Below are 18,246 nucleotides of genomic sequence, written 5' to 3' on the forward strand. Positions count from 1 at the left end.
ATGAATATCTAGCCACAGTATATTTCAAAGATAAGTACTGATGGAGTGCAGTGCTCTGTGAAAAGATGTGAATGGTAAAGAAAAATGTTAAAATTGACTACCAGAACAGAAAATATGTTTATTGTGTACTCTTCCAGTGTCAAAATTAAAATTCCGCCCAATAGTAAGACATTATAACTATATGGGGGCGTAGTGCAGAGTGGTCGACATGTTTCGGCTATGTGGATAAAACTTATCCAGCTTTCTTCAGGACCGTGATTATATAGCAACTGCAAGCAAAGTTTCTTTTATATAAGAAAAGACGATATCAAATCAGAATATTCCTACCAGCAACTTGGGTCCCCAATGTAAACAGGTGGAAAATGAAATTATTTGTCCCCTCCCAGCATCATGTGGGAAGTCGCCACACCTCACCCGGCACCAGCTCGGGAAAAAGTGGGGCCCCGCTCTGTCCGTCGGTACCCCACGCCGTCGTCCGAGTAGGCGTAGCAGTTGCTATATAATCACGGTCCTGAAGAAAGCTGGATAAGTTTTATCCACATAGCCGAAACATGTCGACCACTCTGCACTACGCCCCCATATAGTTATAATGTCTTACTATTGGGCGGAATTTTAATTTTGACACTGGAAGAGTACACAATAAACATATTTTCTCTTCTGGTAGTCAATTTTAACATTTTTCTTTACCATTCACATCTTTTCACAGAGCACTGCACTCCATCAGTACTTATCTTTGAAATATACTGTGGCTAGATATTCATCATGACAGTCCATCTTTGTACCATCACGTGAAAGGATGGACAAGCTTTGGATTCATCATACGTATCCCATGTGATGATATTCCGCCACATTGGTGGTCTGATGGGAGTTTTTCAGCCACGGTAGATTTCTTTATGTTCTATGATCCCATATAGTTCTCAGGTGCAATACTACACACATCTTTTGTGACCGTAACTACCAAATCACCTGAACCACTGCGGACCTCTGTGAACCACCACCAACAGTTAAGTACTGCCTACAAATAATCTTCTTTTTACCCTTTGTAGGTGGATGGGATATAGCGAACATTATGGATTTGCACTGTGATTTGGGCCTGTGAATCGCAGATAAAATTAGTTTTTTTTAAAAACCCAACCCAATTTATAATGAGAACTTAACGGTGGTATTCTTACTTTGAAAAAAGTATAAGGGGTACTAGTGTATTCTATTAGTCTGATCTCTGTGCAAAACTATGGCCATGCTCAAGGTGATCCAAAATTCCATTGTGTAACGTGTTTTGGAGGAAGGGGAATCTCTTCTGCTGGAAGAGTTCCTGATGGTCAGAGTGAACTGAGCAGCAAGTCACAGAAAATGCATTGAACTTGATGGAAGACTACCCGGAGGAGAAAATGCTCAGAGTACACATTCTGAATCTGGAGACCCTGAAGATGAAGAATCTGATTTCGACTGGTTATGCTTGTCATTGCTTACTAAATCTATAGGAAGTGGACGTCTGTTTGCTTGCTTGACAAATGGGTCCTCCAATGTATGTGTGTACAGGCAACCTATACTCAAAGAATAGTGCGCATGCATACTTAAGCATCTGGTTGGATGTGTTCATGTGCCAATACAAGTCCTACTTCATTTCATACTCAGATAATGGTATATTGAGCTCCAATGATCCTATACTTGAAGCTCTTTTCAGGTGTCTCTACATATAATTCCTAACCCATAAAGGAACATACAGTACAGTGAGGTGTCTTTAGTTAAGGCTGTTTCTGATCTTTTCTGCTCCACTCAGTCACTTCTCTGAATAGAATGTTTTTGAGAGCTGGTCAACCATGAGATCAATCAATCGGTCAAGGAGTTCAGCCAGGAGAAGGAGAAAAGGTGACGCCCCTGCTCTCCGCTCGCCTCTTCACTGCTTGCCGCAGCCTGAGCGGTCCCTGCTGGGGAGATAGCCTCAGATCCAGTCTGCAAGAGAATGACACACATTACTAAAGGAACATAAAGTGGATGCAGAGGTGTTGGGTTGAGTGCAGGACTTCAGCAAGTAGGTATGGTAACCCTTTGCTATAGCTGCATCTCCAGTTAAAACTCTCTTCACATGTGCATACATTGCTTAATTCAAATTATATAAAATATGTTATTGATTTTTCAGACTGTATGTTTTAAAGACGGTGTCTAAACATTAATAAAGAATGACAATTCAAGATTCTCTTTCAGAATTGGCAGCTCCCGTGCACAAATACATCGCTGCATGTGTAACTGTAAGGGGTTATGGATGGGCACCGTTATTTACTCAGAAGAAAGGAGGCAAATTTTGGTTATTTTTTTTCCACACCTCATCAATTATCAGATCTCATATATCAAAACAGTTTTGCTAAAAAAAAATAATTAAACAAATACAGTGATCAATGAGGAAAAGTAATTTGAACCAAGCGAAACACTGAATTATTCATGTAAAAATTAACAAATCTGTTGTGAAATTAGATTAATTCAGGATTTCAACAACTCGATGTACTAGTATTCTACTAAAAGAAATCTGGATAACCCCAATACAAAAAGAAAAAGTTGGCAAAAAACTTCAGCAGCTTTGCAGTGCAGCAAATGAGCAATTTTCTAAGTTTTTGAAATGAAAACATCACTGATCTCTTCACAGAATCTAAATTTGATTATGTATGAGCAATTTTGCGTGGATAAACATGTTTGACTCATTCCATAACAGAAGCCACATTGTCAGGGAAAGTGCTAGGTTTTTTAATTCAAACTTTAGCACAGTTATAGCAACAAAACTGGCAAGCTAAAATCTAAAATTAATAACGTTACACACTTTCAGGTGTTGGCTATAAAAATTACTTTTTGGTTTTGTCCGTGTGTTAGAAAATGAGTCTATCCATGTATCCAAGTAAAATCAAAGAACTGCAGCAGAAAAATTTGCAAAGAATTGACAAAAATATAATTGTGATTTTTTTTCGGTAACTGATACAAGATTGAATACTAATAGGAATATTGGGCTAGGTTTACTAATACGCAGATCACAAAAACTGGTTGACATTTATGACCAATATTTTTGGGACCATTATGGAATTTTATGAAGGGTTCGATATATCCAGTCAGTCCCCAAAATTCTGAATAGGAGTGGATCACAATCCGCCCAACCTCATTAATATTCATGAGCTAGGTTGCAAATAACGACTCACAGGTATGTTTGTTTGCAAGGATAAGAAAACTACAATGTCTGTCACTGATTTTGTTAGACCTATCAGCTTTAGGGTGGTCTTCCCCCAAACTTTACCTGCTTGCCTCTAATTTTGCTGAATTCCTTTATTGGCCTTAAGACTCTGAGGGGGATATTCACAAGGAAGTGCTGGAGAGAGGTGTTAGCCTTCTTGGCTTAATGCCTCTCTCCGCCACTTCGGAAAAGCCAGCCTGCACCATATTACAAGGACAAGGTGCAGCCTTGCTTTTCCCCTGTGATGGCACTAAGTTTCACAACTTAGCGCCAACACAGGCACCCTTGCACTAGAGTGCAAGGGTGTCTGCAAGCAGGGAGGTTTGTTTATGTACTGGAAGGTGTCCTTTCCTGCACATAAACAAACCTGAAATGCCAGTTTGTACAGATAGCTGACATATATTGAGGGTGGCGTGGCAGCATAGAACCTTTGTGGTCGTTTGTTAAATTAAATAGGTCGGCATAGAGCTTTCTTTCCTAATCAGTCTAGCCTCAGCCAATGGAATTTAGGCTGGAGTCTAAATTGAGTGGCCATAATGCATTCCTCAGACCCAGGAGGTAGCATTTTAGATGTGGTCAGTCCATAGCACAAACTTGTATAGATGAGAAGACAGTCTTAAACAAACAAAAAGGCCACTGTCCACCTCTCTTTTACAGTTCAGCCATGACCTGTGGGCTTAAATTTAGCAAAGGTTTGGGTTGGCATGACAACAAGTGTCACAAGCAGCAGCATCAGATCAACTATCATGTGCAAAGCTCTTTTACACTTAAAATTGACCATTGTGCTGTGCTAAAACCCCTTTAATTCCACCCCCTGTTAATGTATGAAAGGGCCAACGCAAAAATTGGGTTTTGGCAGAAAGACAAATATATATGGAACAAAGTACCCCTTGATACATTATGAGGATACTGCAAGTCAGAGAGGAGTTCCATGACCATATAGAGGAACAAAGCCAAGAGCTGAGTCCCTTTATAAAGTCATAGAACTCTGAGGTGAAATGCACTATTCTTCTAATGTACAGCTGAGGTTATTTTATTCCTTATAATACATGGTCACAACATCACCTTTCCCACAATTTGCTTACATCGTTCATGTTGTGCTCTTTCATGTACATTGCAGACAAGAAGAATATAAGCAGAACCTCCACTGTGAAGTTTAACACACCAAAAAAGCATTTAGTGATTTTGGCAAAAACTATTAGGACCAGTTTCATGGAAGTCATATGAAAAATTCTGCATTGACACTTGCCTTTTCTCTAATGACCAGTAGCATGGAAAAACACACACATTGGGCCATAAATATATCCTTTCTGCTGAACGCAGACAAAAGAAAAGCCAATTCCCATTTTCCTAGTTTAACTTGTGTCTACAATAAGATCTGAGACCTGAGTTTCACACTAACAGTTGGCTCTGGCTGTAGGCACTGTGAAATTCAGCACTCAACTGTGATTCGTTATTACAGCTGAGTTGCTACGTCATTTCTTTATCATACATAACTAGATGTGGCACAAGTTACCTGTAATAAGGAAATGGGAGGCTTTGTTTTATAGGGAGAATCAGAGGATCCCAAGGATTATACTAAATTAGCATGACCTGGTTTGCCCAAAATCTGCAGGCGCAAACAGATCAAATGGTATATCACCTGATGTACCTACATGATACATGTGTGCTTTACCCTAAAGCACACATTTTATATGTCAGAATCCTTTGCGATTGTTTAAATCTAGGAATTTTTACTGGAAGATGCTCCTACAGTACAAATCCTAAAATAGACACTGTTGACTCGCCCTTGCACAACAACATGTTGCTTAGTATCATGCAGAACAGCTAGAATTAGCACAACCACTGCACATGATGTTGATGATTGGCTGCTATTTTCTGCTGTTCACTTAAAGCAACGCTGCAACTTGTCACTCAACACTCCCTTGCTTGACGGACAGTGAATCTGGGCCTGAGTGTCCTTCTGCCATCTAGTTGATGACCAGTAGAAAAAAAAAACTTTGATACCACTTGTCTCGATTGTAAAGAATATGCTTTTCACATTCTGGAACCAAGCTACTGAGTAGGCCTGGGTGGAGCTTTCGGAGTACCGCTATGCGGAACTCCGCAAAGTGACAAAAATGCTCCACCAAGCTGCGTGGAGTTCCACTGGCGGCAGAGTGCGTTACCTCGTGCCATTCGCACTGGTTTTTAGTACTGGGTATTTGTCGCGGGCTGTAAAATCAGATCGAACAGCATCAACCTCAGCGCAAGAGGGTGCTGCTTCTTTCTGCCACTCGAGTAGAAGTTCTATTCGAGGAGCAGCTTCCTCAACGTGAACGGAAGGCTTCTAACACGAGCGTTAGTGACCTTTCGCGACTGCCCACAATGAGAAATCCCGATGAGAAGTGATCTAGCTTTAGATTTTCCTTGCTCGTGCTCGTCAACTTACTGTTGGCGAGCGAGGAAAAACATCAGCTCTGCAGAGCGGAGTTTTTCAGAACTCTGTGTGTTCCACGGAGCCCAAAGTGCAAAAAGGTTTGCCGCCCAGGCCTACCACTGAGGTGGTGGAGTTGGATGGGACTGTTCAAGACTAAGGTGTTGGCTAGGGACTCTAGCTCTGCATGCTAAGAAAAGATCAAGTGCATTCAGAAATTGACTGGCACCATAACACTGAGGACCTCTCCTGTATTGATTCTAAGCAGGATCTCCATGAGTTATGTTATGTTTAGGCCATCTTTTCATATCCCCCTCAAAAAATGGGGGGAGTAACAAAACAGTCCAGCTACACAATCTGTGAGGTGGTATGAGTTGACTAGGATATCCCATGACTTCTTTCACTGCTCCTATATGTAAGTAGGTATGTATGTTGTATTTGTATAGCGCAAACCTAGTCAAAAAGACTGCAGATCACTACATATGTGCTCATGTACATAATTTCTGTGTATTTTCTGGTTTTCTACCTTGGAGAAGTTTACTGAACACACTGGTGTTGTGCAGGGATGCTACCTCCTTTAATTGCCAGACATTCAGCAAAAGGTGTGGCCCTGGACACTAGGGCACATATTGGCATGAGATTGAGGATGGGAGTAACTCAGATGCCTACGAACATGAGTCAGCTGTTTTACAGATGCCCAAGTGTTGGACCTAGGGAACCCCAAGTCACATAAGGTAGCTTGGCAGTAAGTGAGAAGGCCTAATTCCAAGGAACATGTGCTAAGTTTGCGTCACACCCATCATCAGTAACTAAACATCCAACCACTCAAAAATAAGGACACTACACCATTGTTAAAAAAATATGAGCTGTTTTATAAAAGTTTTCTTTAAATCTCCGTAGATACTTAGCTCTCTTTAGTCACAGTACATAAATTTAACTCTGCATCAAAGAAATCAGCACTAAACAGTGTTTACAGAAGAGAAATCATCACTACTCGATTTACAAGCAAAAGAGTTCAATACAAGGACTCTTAGTGAGTACCAGCTATTCACTATGTGAAATCAGGTAACCTTTGGTTCCCACGAGTGGAGACTACTGTCAAGTCCTCCTATTGTACCAAGGAACAATGGCTATTAACCCCCCGTTTGATTCTTACAAGGGATTCCCTTCACCACTCCTATAACAAAACATTTCTATCCCAGTACACCCTCAGGAAACCTTCTTCAGCATAAATGATGTAGGAGCCTCTGGTGGAAGTCTTAAAGGCTTCTTGAGTCAATTACCCACGTCTTGATTCGAGCAGTAGGGAGGGATCACTCCTCAGGACCCCTGGTCGGGAGTTCCCCGTTCTCTAGCTTCCCCCAACACACACTCCTTACTTTCAATGAAGGCCCCTCAGTGGCCACAGTCTCGAATCGCCGGGAGAAGGGAGGACATCGACAGAGGGCTCTGCAGGAAGCTGACTGCCTCTTAGCCTCACCCGCCAGACCAGCCACTCGCTCTCAGGGCTGGCATCAGGTGAAGAGACTTCGCAAGCTGAGGAGAGCCGATGCGTGCCTCCCACCCCTTTCCTCTTCCTGAGCCGACTCCGCCTCTCTCACGGAAAAGCGGCCCGACTAGGCCTGCGCGGGAGATCAGTGGCTCTACAACTGAGCCCGCTCAGCTCCGACGGTTCTTCTTCCTTCGCTCCGCCCCACTCCAGGTCCGGCATCCGCTCTGTCATGTTCGCGCCGATCAGGGAAATGCTTTCACTAAGTAAAGCCTCCGTTCACCCTTCGCCTGCCCAGGAAAGAATGAGGTTGCTTCCTCCCCTCGACCACACTACCTGCGGTCACTGACCCGAACACACGGTCCCTGTCTTCTCCTCCTGGCGAGCCGCTATTCACAATCCAGCAGCCTGACACCACAGGTACGAGGAGGGATTCCGGTTGGAATGTCTTGGGGGGGAAGGCAAATAGATCCTCAGTTCACTTAGGGAGTTGAACGAGGAGGTCACAAGAATCGATTTCCCAGATTTAACCCTTCCTTCTTCTTGGTAATAAGCTACCAGAGTCTTACTGAGGGCTTTCCTACTGGGCAATGTACTGACCTCCTCAGTAATTCAGTCACCCTTGACCATTCCTAACCCTTTCTTCTAGGCTATGGATCTGTCAGGCGCACAGGGTCTCCAGGAATACCTCGAGGCAGGGTCAAGTCAGTAACTACAAGGGGAGAGGGGTGGTGAAGCAGTAAGGAGGCGTCCCTGCACTGGGAGAGCAACCCTCTGGATATCCTACCCCCACCTTATACTACAGCCTGTACTCCAGCTGACTCTCTCTGGTAAGACAAAATGGCTGCACTGCAGCTGACCTTTTATAGGTTGGCCTCAGAAGGTCCAGAAGGGACCAGAAGGTTCTGGAAGGCCCCTATTCTAGTCTATGGGTCCTGTCTAGAGGTGACCGTTATGGCAGTTAGAGGGGACCATTTTGTGAGTCCCATACTTTCTAGTCAGGAAAGACACCTAGGCCTCAAGAAAAAGGACCATGAGGGCAAGAACACCTAACCCCTAGGACAACACCGTAAAAATAATCCAGTGGACACAAAAAGTTTAAAAAAAAGGAAGAGGGGCAAAAAGGGGACAAAAATAATTAATAAATAGGAGGGACTACCCAAAGGCAGACAGGTCTAACACGCGTCCCCCCCAGCTGAAAGTGGGAAGAGCTACCCAACCCCTTGGGAGTCCTCATCACTAAGGCGGAAATACCTAGAGAGACCGTCTGCATTGGCGTGGTCCACTCCAGGCCGATGTTCCACCCGGAAGTCCATTCCCTGTAGGGAGATGGACCATCTCAACAACTTGGGATTTTCCCCCTTCATTTGCATCAGCCAACGAAGGGGTCGGTGGTCAGTCTGAACCAGGAAGTGCGAGCCAAACAGGTATGGCCGCAACTTCTTCAGAGCCCACACCACCGCAAAAGCTTCCCTCTCAATTGCACTCCACTTCTGTTCCCGGGGAAGCAGTCTCCTGGATAGGAAGACTACAGGCTGATCCAGACCCTCTTCATTGAGTTGCGATAACACTGCCCCAATGCCATGTTCTGATGCGTCTGTCTGGACAACGAACTCCTTGGAGAAGTCTGGGGCCCTCAGGACCAGTGCTGCACACATTGCCTGCTTCAATTTCTCAAAGGCTTGCTGACAAGCCTCTGTCCAGATTACCCGTCGAGGTTGTTTCTTGGATGTGAGCTCTGTGAGGGGCGCTACAATAGTGCCATACCCCTTCACAAAGCGACGGTAGTAACCTGTGAGGCCCAGGAAAGCTCGGACCTCAGTCTGGGTCTTGGGGGGTTCCCAGGCCATGATTGCCTCAATCTTTGCCTGGAGGGGCTGCACTGTTCCCCTACCCACCAAGTGGCCTAGGTACACAACCGACCACTGCCCAATCTGACATTTGCTGGCCTTGATTGTCAAGCCAGCCTGTTTCAGGGCCTGGAGAACTGCTTGCAAATGTTGCAAATGGTCCTCCCAACTGCTGCTGAAGACGGCAATGTCATCCAGGTAAGCAGCGGAGAAACCCTCCATTCCGGAGAGGACCTGGTTCACCAGCCGCTGAAAAGTAGCAGGGGCGTTCTTGAGCCCAAAGGGCATCACACAGAACTGGTAGTGTCCCTCAGGCGTGGAGAAAGCTGACCTTTCTTTTGCTCCATCTGTAAGGGAGATCTGCCAGTACCCTGAAGTGAGGTCAAAGGTACTCAAGTATTGGGCAGCTCCCAGCCGGTCAATCAATTCATCCGCCCTAGGGATCGGATGAGCATCAGTCTTGGTTACTGAGTTCAGTCCCCGGTAATCCACACAGAACCTCAGTTCTGGAGTGGTGCCTGGTGGAGCTGCTTTTGGCACTAGAACCACCGGACTGGACCAGGGGCTACTGGAAGGTTCAATAACTCCTAGCTCCAGCATCTTGGTAACCTCACCATGGATGCTGGCCTTCACCTTGTCTGACAGCCGGTAGGTCTTTGACTTCACTGGTGGGCTGTCTCCTGTATCCACATCATGGGTACACAGGTGGGTTCTTCCCAGGACAAGGGAGAACAACGAGGAGTACTGCTCCAATACCTGGCAGCAGTCCTCTCGCTGCTCAGGAGTTAGGGATGGGGAGAGAATCACTCCCTCCACCAACCCATCCTTTTCTTGAGACGAGAAGAGATCAGGGAGAGGCTCGCTTTCTGCTTCTTCGGCACCATCAGTCACCATCATCAAGATGACCTCGGGCCTCTCATGGTGGGGTTTGAGGCAATTGGAATGCAGCACCCGTAGGGGCTGTCGTGGGGTCTTAAGATCCACCAGGTAGGTGGCCTTACCCTTCTTTTCCAACACCTCAAAGGGGCCTGTCCAGCGATCCTGAAGGGCACTTAGCTCTCCAGGTTCCATCACCCACACTTTCTGTCCAGGCTCCAACTCCACCGGGTGAGCGTTGTGGTCGTACCATTCTTTCATTACTGCCTGACTGGCTTCCAAGTTGTCAGAAGCTTGCTTCCACAACTTTGCCATTTGGCTCCGGAAGGCCAGCATGTAGCTCACCACATCCTAAGGAGGCTTTCTGGGAGACTTTTCCCATCCATCCTTCACCAGGCTGGGAGGTCCACGTACAGGGTGCCCGTACAACCGCTCAAAGGAGCTGAATCCCACTCCCTTCTGCGGCACTTCTCTGTGGGAAAATAGCAAACAGGGCAGGAGGACATCCCATTTCCTCCGTAGGCTCTCAGGCAGACTTCTTATCATGCCTTTCAAGGTCTTGTTGAACCTCTCTACCAGTCCATTGGACTGGGGGTGGTATGGAGTGGTGAACCGGTAGGTCACTCCACACTCCTTCCACATTGCCCGCATATATGAAAGATCCCCATCAGGGCCCTAGCCACAACAGGTGCAGTGACAGTCCTCAGAGGAATGGCCTCTGGGTACCGCGTGGCGTGATCCACCAGAACCAGGATAAACCTGTGACCAGCTGTAGTTGGTGGATCCAATGGCCCCACAATGTCGATGCCCACCCTTTCAAAGGGGGTGCTAATGACAGGAAGTGGTTCTAGGGGAGCTTTCAGTTTCACCCCTGTCTTCCCACTGGCTTGACAGGATACACATGTCCGACAGTAGGTGTCAGATGCCACTTTCATCTGAGGCCAGTAAAAGTGGGGGACAAGCCGAGCAAAGGTCTTGTCCTGACCTAAGTGTCCTGCCAAGGGTATTTCATGAGCCAATTCTAGAAGAAAGGCTCGGTATCGTTGAGGGACTACCAAGGCCCGGGATGAACCGGATAAAGGTACTTTGGGTTCACTGTAGAGGAGTCCATCCTCCCAGTAAATATGGTAGTGTCCTGCAACGTTCCCTGCTGCCTGGGCTTCAGCCTGTCGCCTCAATCCCTCAAGGGTAGGGCACTCCTTCTGGCCCTTACAGAACTCCTCCCTGGCAGGCCCTCCCTCCACATGCCACTCAGCCGGGATGGGTAGGTCCTCCAGGGAGACTACTTCCCCCTCCACGGACTCCTGGCTCACCACCGCAGGTGGCCGATCTGTCACATGGGGGGTGGAAGCCGACGCAGGCTTCTCCTGTCTTCGGGTCAGTCCCTTTTTGGCAGCGGGCTGGGCCATTGTTCCAGGCTCCAACCCGGGCAAACTCCCTCTCCGGGCAGTCGCAGACATTGTGCTTACACAGGCCCAGTCAGGTGTACCCAGCATCTCTGAATGAGTCCGGTATTCCACCTCTCTCCAAGCATTGTGCTCCATGTCATTCCCCAGCAAGCAATCGACTGGCACGGCAGGGCTTACGGCAACTCGAAGTGAACCTGCAACCCCTTCCCACTCAAAGGGAACCTCGGCCACCGGGTAGTGGCCCATTCTGCCGTCAGCCATCGCGGCAGGGTGGAGTACATTGGGAATCACCTGCTCTGGAGACACCAGTTGACTCCTTACCATAGTCATACTGGCTCCTGTATCTTTCAGAGCCTCCCCTCTCTGGCCATTGATGGTGATCCATTGCCCATACTTGGTAGTATTTGGGGGCACCTGGATCTTAGGAACCATCTCCCGATCTCCCAGGGACACTAAGGTGACACCCGCCCACTCACCCCCCTTATCTAAGGGCAACTCCTCCCCGAGCGCTACACTAGCTACTCCCGGGGTTTTTCCTCCGGTGGGAGGGGGTGGTCTCTTTGGTCATTAGACATCTCCCTTATAATGTCCAACACCACCACACTCAAAGCAGTGGACAATCCTTGGCTGCTGGCTTTGGCCAGGATGAGGGTTTCTGGGTGGGTTAGCCTCAGGGGTGAATCCTGTTCCCTTTCCCTGGAAACTGGTTTGGGGGCCTTTGGAGAGCTCCCGCTTTTTATCTCCCCCCTCTTTCTTCTGAGGGGCGCCCTGTCTGGCCCTTTGGGAATCCCCTCCAGTCCCCTTTGAGGACACCCGGGTACTTGCCCAGATGTCTGCCTCCGCTGCAAGCTTCCGGGGGTTGGTCAGCTTGCTATCCACCAGGTGTTGGCGCAGCTCGGGAAAACATTTCTCGAGTAGATGCTCTTTAAGAAAAAGGTCATATAACCCCTCATAGTCCTTCACCTCGCTGCCCTGTACCCAGCCCTCCAATGCCTTCCTCGCGATAGTCCAGGAAATCCACCCAGTTCTGGGTGCTTAACTTGTGACTCCCCCTGAACTTTTGGCGATACTTCTCCGGGGTTAGCCCAAACTTTTTGATTAACGCTATCTTCATGGTGAGGTAGTGGGTCTGCTCCTCTTGTTCTAGGGCCAATAATGTGTCCCGACCAGTGGGAGGCATATACTTATATAATCCACCCCCCAGTGTTTCTCCTGGATCCCATGGGCTCTTAGGGAGACCTCATAGGCAGCCAGCCACTTGGCAATGTCATCCCCTTGGCTATAGCTGACAACTATGTCTTTAGGTAGATAGGGTCTGGACTCCCTGGTTGGTTCTCTTATTTCGCTGCCACCATTTGGAGAGTTGGAGGGACCTAACTGTAGGGCCTTGAGTTCTAGCTCTCTTAGTCTAAGCTCATGAGCCATCCTCTGTTCCTCCCTCTCCTGTTCTAACCTGGCTAACTCCCACTTCAGCTTCCTTTTTTCCCTCCTGTCTGTTAGTTCAGCTTCGGTCAAGCTTCCTCCGGAGACACTACTGCCCCTCCTTGAGTAGGTTATTGGTCCTGGAAGTAGGTTTCCCATCTCAGGATGGAACAATCCCTCTACCCCTATGACTGTGTCCCGGTCCGTCCCCTCTTCCTCCTCCTTCCCTTCTCCATGTGCTGCCACCCAAGCCCTCAAACTGGTCTGGAGTTCCCCCTTCTTAGCACCACGCTTAAAGAACACTCCCATCTTTTGACAAAAGACCCTAAGCTGGGCTACAGAATAAGTTTCCAGTTCTTCCAGAGCAAATTCCATTTTGCTGAAGAGCAATGTAGGGACAATCACACAAAAAGAATAGATTCACAAGGGGCAATTTGAAGCTACCTCCACCCACCACCAGGAATGAATTTAGAAAAAACAAAAGTAGTAATTGGGAAGTCCGCCAGGAGAAAACTCCAGGTGTAGGCCTGGGAGGGTATGCTTTGTTACTTCAGAGTAGACGCAAACACAGTTCGTATCCCACCGCTGGACACCAATTATGTTGGACCTAGGGAACCCCAAGTCACATAAGGTAGCTTGGCACTAAGTGAGAAGGCCTAATTCCAAGGAACATGTGCTAAGTTTGCGTCACACCCATCAGTAACTAAACATCCAACCACTCAAAAATAAGGACACTACACCATTGTTAGAAAAATATGAGCTGTTTTATAAAAGTTTTCTTTAAATCTCAGTAGATACTTAGCTCTCTTTAGTCACAGTACATAAATGTAACTCTGCATCAAAGAAATCAGCACTAAACAGTGTTTACAGAAGAGAAATCATCACTACTCGATTTACAAGCAAAAAAGTTCAATACAAGGACTCTTAGTGAGTACCAGCTATTCACTATGTGAAATCAGGTAACCTTTGGTTCCCACGAGTGGAGACTACTGTCAAGTCCTCCTATTGTACCAAGGAACAATGGCTATTAACCCCCCGTTTGATTCTTACAAGGGATTCCCTTCACCACTCCTATAACAAAAAATTTCTATCCCAGTACACCCTCAGGAAACCTTCTCAGCATAAATGATGTAGGAGCCTCTAGTGGAAGTCTTAAAGGCTTCTTGAGTCAATTACCCACGTCTTGATTCGAGCAGTAGGGAGGGATCACTCCTCAGGACCCCTGGTCGGGAGTTCCCCGTTCTCTAGCTTCCCCCAACACACACTCCTTACTTTCAATGAAGGCCCCTCAGTGGCCACAGTTTAGAATCACCGGGAGAAGGGAGGACATCGACAGAGGGCTCTGCAGGTAGCTGACTGCCTCTTAGCCTCACCCGCCAGACCAGCCACTCGCTCTCAGGGCTGGCGTCAGGTGAAGAGACTTCGCAAGCTGAGGAGAGCCGATGCGTGCCTCCTGCCCGTTTCCTCTTCCTGAGCCGACTCCGCCTCTCTCACGGACAAGCGGCCCAACTAGGCCTGCGCGGGAGATCAGTGGCTCTACAACTGAGCCCGCTCAGCTCCGACGGTTCTTCATCCATCGCTCCGCCCCACTCCAGGTCCGGCGTCCGCTCTTTCACGTTCGCGCCGATCAGGGAAATTCTTTCACTAAGTAAAGCCTCCGTTCACCCTTTGCCGGCCCAGGAAAGAATGAGGTTGCTTCCTCCCCTCGACCACACTACCTGCGGTCACTGCCCCGAACACACGGTCCCTGTCTTCTCCTCCTGGCGAGCCGCTATTCACAATCCAGCAGCCTGACACCACAGGTACGAGGAGGGATTCCGGTTGGAATGTCTAGGGGGGGGAAGGCAAATAGATCCTCAGTTCACTTAGGGAGTTGAACGAGGAGGTCACAAGAATCGATTTCCCAGATTTAACCCTTCCTTCTTCTTGGTAATACGCTACCAGAGTCTTTCTGAGGGCTTTCCTACTGGGCAATGGACTGAGCTCCTCAGTAATTCAGTCACCCTTGACCATTCCTAACCCTTTCTTCTAGGCTATGGATCTGTCAGGCGCCCAGGGTCTCCAGGAATACCTCGAGGCAGGGTCAAGTCAGTAACTACAAGGGGAGAGGGGTGGTGAAGCAGTAAGGAGGCGTCCCTGCACTGGGAGAGCAACCCTCTGGATATCCTACCCCCACCTTATACTACAGCCTGTACTCCAGCTGACTCTCTCTGGTAAGACAAAATGGCTGCACTGCAGCTGACCTTTTATAGGTTGGCCTCAGAAGGTCCAGAAGGGACCAGAAGGTTCTGGAAGGCCCCTATTCTAGTCTATGGGTCCTGTCTAGAGGTGACCGTTATGGCAGTTAGAGGCGACCATTTTGTGAGTCCCATACTTTCTAGTCAGGAAAGACACCTAGGCCTCAAGAAAAAGGACCATGAGGGCAAGAACACCTAACCCCTAGGACAACACCGTAAAATGAATCCAGTGGACACAAAAAGTTAAAAAAACAAAGGATGAGGGGCAAAAAGGGGACAAAAATAATTAATAAATAGGAGGGACTACCCAAAGGCAGACAGGTCTAACACCAAGTTTCAGGGTCCTCTGTAACTTGAAAGGTTCCAGAGCTAAAACAGTCCTATCAGCTATTTTGGGAATGTGTAAGTCCTGCTCCTGGGGCAATTGCTACCCACTTGGGCTACATAATTGGCACTCACTGCATTTTACTAGGACTTGGACAGTTCATTTCTACAACAGATTAAACACATTCAACAGGAAAATCAAGCCCATTACACATCATGAATATTTACAGTGCAGTTGACAGTGTGTGAGTGTGTGCCTATGTCTCTCTTGCAGAGAGACCTGAGTGTGATCAGAAGGGGGTGGTCATTATAGAAAACACAGATGGTCCGCCATCTAGCATCCGTCTATTCACAGTGCTCTTATGTGGTTGTTGTGCCATGTGCACTCAGGGACTTTAGTGTTCTCTCTAAACACAGTGAGTATGTTATGTCTTGTGATCTCCTCTTGAAAGTAACTTTAAGATCGGAATTTCATTAGTGTTGACATTCTGTGGTTATAGTGTTGCACCTGGATGTTACAAACACCGGCAATTGATCGCTGACTGCTGCAGAGAGCACCACGTTTGAGAGATGGATGTTCAAATAAGCTCTGTCTTTTCTACAAGAGAGCTTCTGATTACCTCTTTCTAACATATTTGTGATGAGGAGCTGCCAGGTCACTGAGGAGAACTGCTGGCTTCATTTTCAACAAGTGGATGCTATGAATCTGTTTATCCTGCGAGTCTTGAATACCAGTTAGGTGAAGGGACATTCCTTGACTAATATCGGGGGTGCTGTAAGTAATTTTTTTTATATGTATATATGTATACACCCTCATTTTAATTAATTTCACCATGTGTATGTTACTGCCCTACTCACCAGCATCTTGAACAGTCACATTAAATAAGGCCTGTTGTGGAATCTTAACTCGTACGTGCTCCACTGCGATCAGGCCGTGGGTCTCTTCGATTGAATCCAGGCTCTGTGCATTATCTGCGAGAAACTATCGCATTTATTTACAGTGAGTCATACTATTTTATAGTCGATAGTGGCTCCGCAACGGAAGATTGCTGACTCCTCATAGCCCCCATGCACGACATGCAACCCCAGGAGAAATCAAGGGATTTGCTGGTCCAATTAGATACGCCTCTTCCCAAGGTTGAGAGTAAAGTCCCTTGTGTTGTCCAATTGCAAGCTTATGGACACATCTCTTCATGAGGATTACAGGAAGAGCCCTCGTCTAAATATCATCAAGCTATTGAGTGTTGGAAAGCTGCTCTTCTATAAACTCTAAATATCAAATAATGGACGTCTATTCTATAATACCCCCATCACTCTTTTTGGCACAACCAGGAGTGCCACCCACAGAGAGGGAGGAGTTGGTGGACATGTTTGATAATTAAATGGAGGCACTTGTTGGGCAGGATTTTTTTGTCCAGTCAGTAGCAAAAATATTCTCTTGAGCACTTGGGGAAGGAAGGGCAGAATGTTTCGAAATATTTACCTCCAACTGTGAACCATGAGGATAACCAATAGAAGTGTGTACTGTGAAGAGAGATAGAGACTAGAGTTGAGATTTGAATAAGGTGCTAATGCAGTTATGAGGAAATACAAGATGTACACACAGCCACAGAGAACTGATGAATTAGTGGATGAATTTGCAACTACGATGTGGGAATTGTCAGTCAAATGTAAATTTGGTACAATGACAGATGAAATGATAAGATATCTACTCATTGTGCAATGCAGGAGCAGAAAGATGCAGGAGAAATTATGGGCTGCCAAGGATCCATTTCTAAAAGAGGCATTTGAAATAGCCAAAGTAGCAGGGGAATCGGAGTATTGCATGTAAGAGATGGAACGAAGGGATGCTAAAGGTGGAAATTAGGTGATAGCTATAGATGGAGTGCAAGAAGTGGTGGCAACAACCTCTAGATGGGGTGCGAAAGTAGGGAAGGAAGTTTATAACAATAAATCCTAGAGCAAGGTATGCAACAGATGTGACAACACTTATTATGCATCAGATGCAATGAACCGCTTTGCCAACAGAAAGGACTGCAATGCAGAAATACCCTTTTTTGTTGAAGGTGCTGAAGAACCGGGTTTTCAGAACCCAGCGGCGCCAGGGGCACGCCCAAAGTTTTCGGATTCACCTGTCTTGGTATACAGAGACACGGAATACTTCTGGGTGGCGCCAGAGATCAAATTATTAGCTGCAGCTAGTAACAGTAATCCCAGCCATACAACACGGTGTACAACTCAGGAAACTGCTCAATTTTCGTAGAGCAAGACATCACCTTTTATCCATATTTTACTCATTACAAATGCACACCCACCCACTGCGACAAATACTGACAAATGAAATACATTTTCAAACACATTATCACATTCCAAAAAGCTCAATTTACATTGTACCAACCCACAAGTTAATTATTAGGAATGTCTCATATTCGATTTCCACAAGCCGGACAAACCCATAATTGAAAGCACTACCCATGTAATGAAAAGTCGTAAGAAAAGGAACAGTTCAGATGCTGAATAGGATAAGATATGTGCAAGGAAACTAAAGTTAACGATCTCCTGAACATTGATTGGCAATTTCAGACAACGATCAGCTAGAGAAATTGGCCTCGCAAAAGGGTCAGTTTCAGGTGACGGGGTCAGCGTCTTCGCAGTTCACTCACAAGTCAGAAAAAGCCTAGTTAATGCATACATGAACAACGAAGCCCATGCAACTTTGTTCGTTCGGTCACCTCCACGGCCTACGTGAGGGCAACACAAAATGGTGTCACGAACAACTCAAACAAAATGTAGTCAGGTTCGAGAATCACAGAACCTCAGTCCCTCCTTTTGCCATTACGTAGGCAATAACCTAAACTCATGTCAATCTGAATCCAGGTCTATGTCTATTCTCATCAGGTCATCAAGGTGTTGCTGTAGCATCATCTTATTATCCTTCACTTCTCTCGGGACGGGTCTTCTCACACACATCGTAGCACAAAGACTACAAATGGCGGGACCACACTGGAT

At 46.6% G+C, this 18,246-nt stretch overlaps 1 protein-coding gene across 3 annotated transcripts in view; it reads right to left on the minus strand.

Moving 5' to 3' along the window:
• Positions 1-900: 900 nt before the first annotated feature.
• The window catches only part of TRIM55 (tripartite motif containing 55), a 485,249-nt gene continuing 467,903 nt past the window's right edge, over positions 901-18,246 (minus strand). For all 3 annotated transcript variants that reach the window (XM_078687229.1, XM_078687225.1, XM_078687227.1), the window contains one exon: positions 901-1,953. In XM_078687229.1, the coding sequence (XP_078543355.1) occupies positions 1,831-1,953 (123 nt within the window). In that variant the 3' untranslated portion in view covers positions 901-1,830. The remainder of the gene's footprint in view (positions 1,954-18,246) is intronic.

This window comes from Lissotriton helveticus, chromosome 4_1, assembly GCF_964261635.1.
Source record: "Lissotriton helveticus chromosome 4_1, aLisHel1.1, whole genome shotgun sequence".
NCBI classification, from domain to species: domain Eukaryota; kingdom Metazoa; phylum Chordata; class Amphibia; order Caudata; family Salamandridae; genus Lissotriton; species Lissotriton helveticus.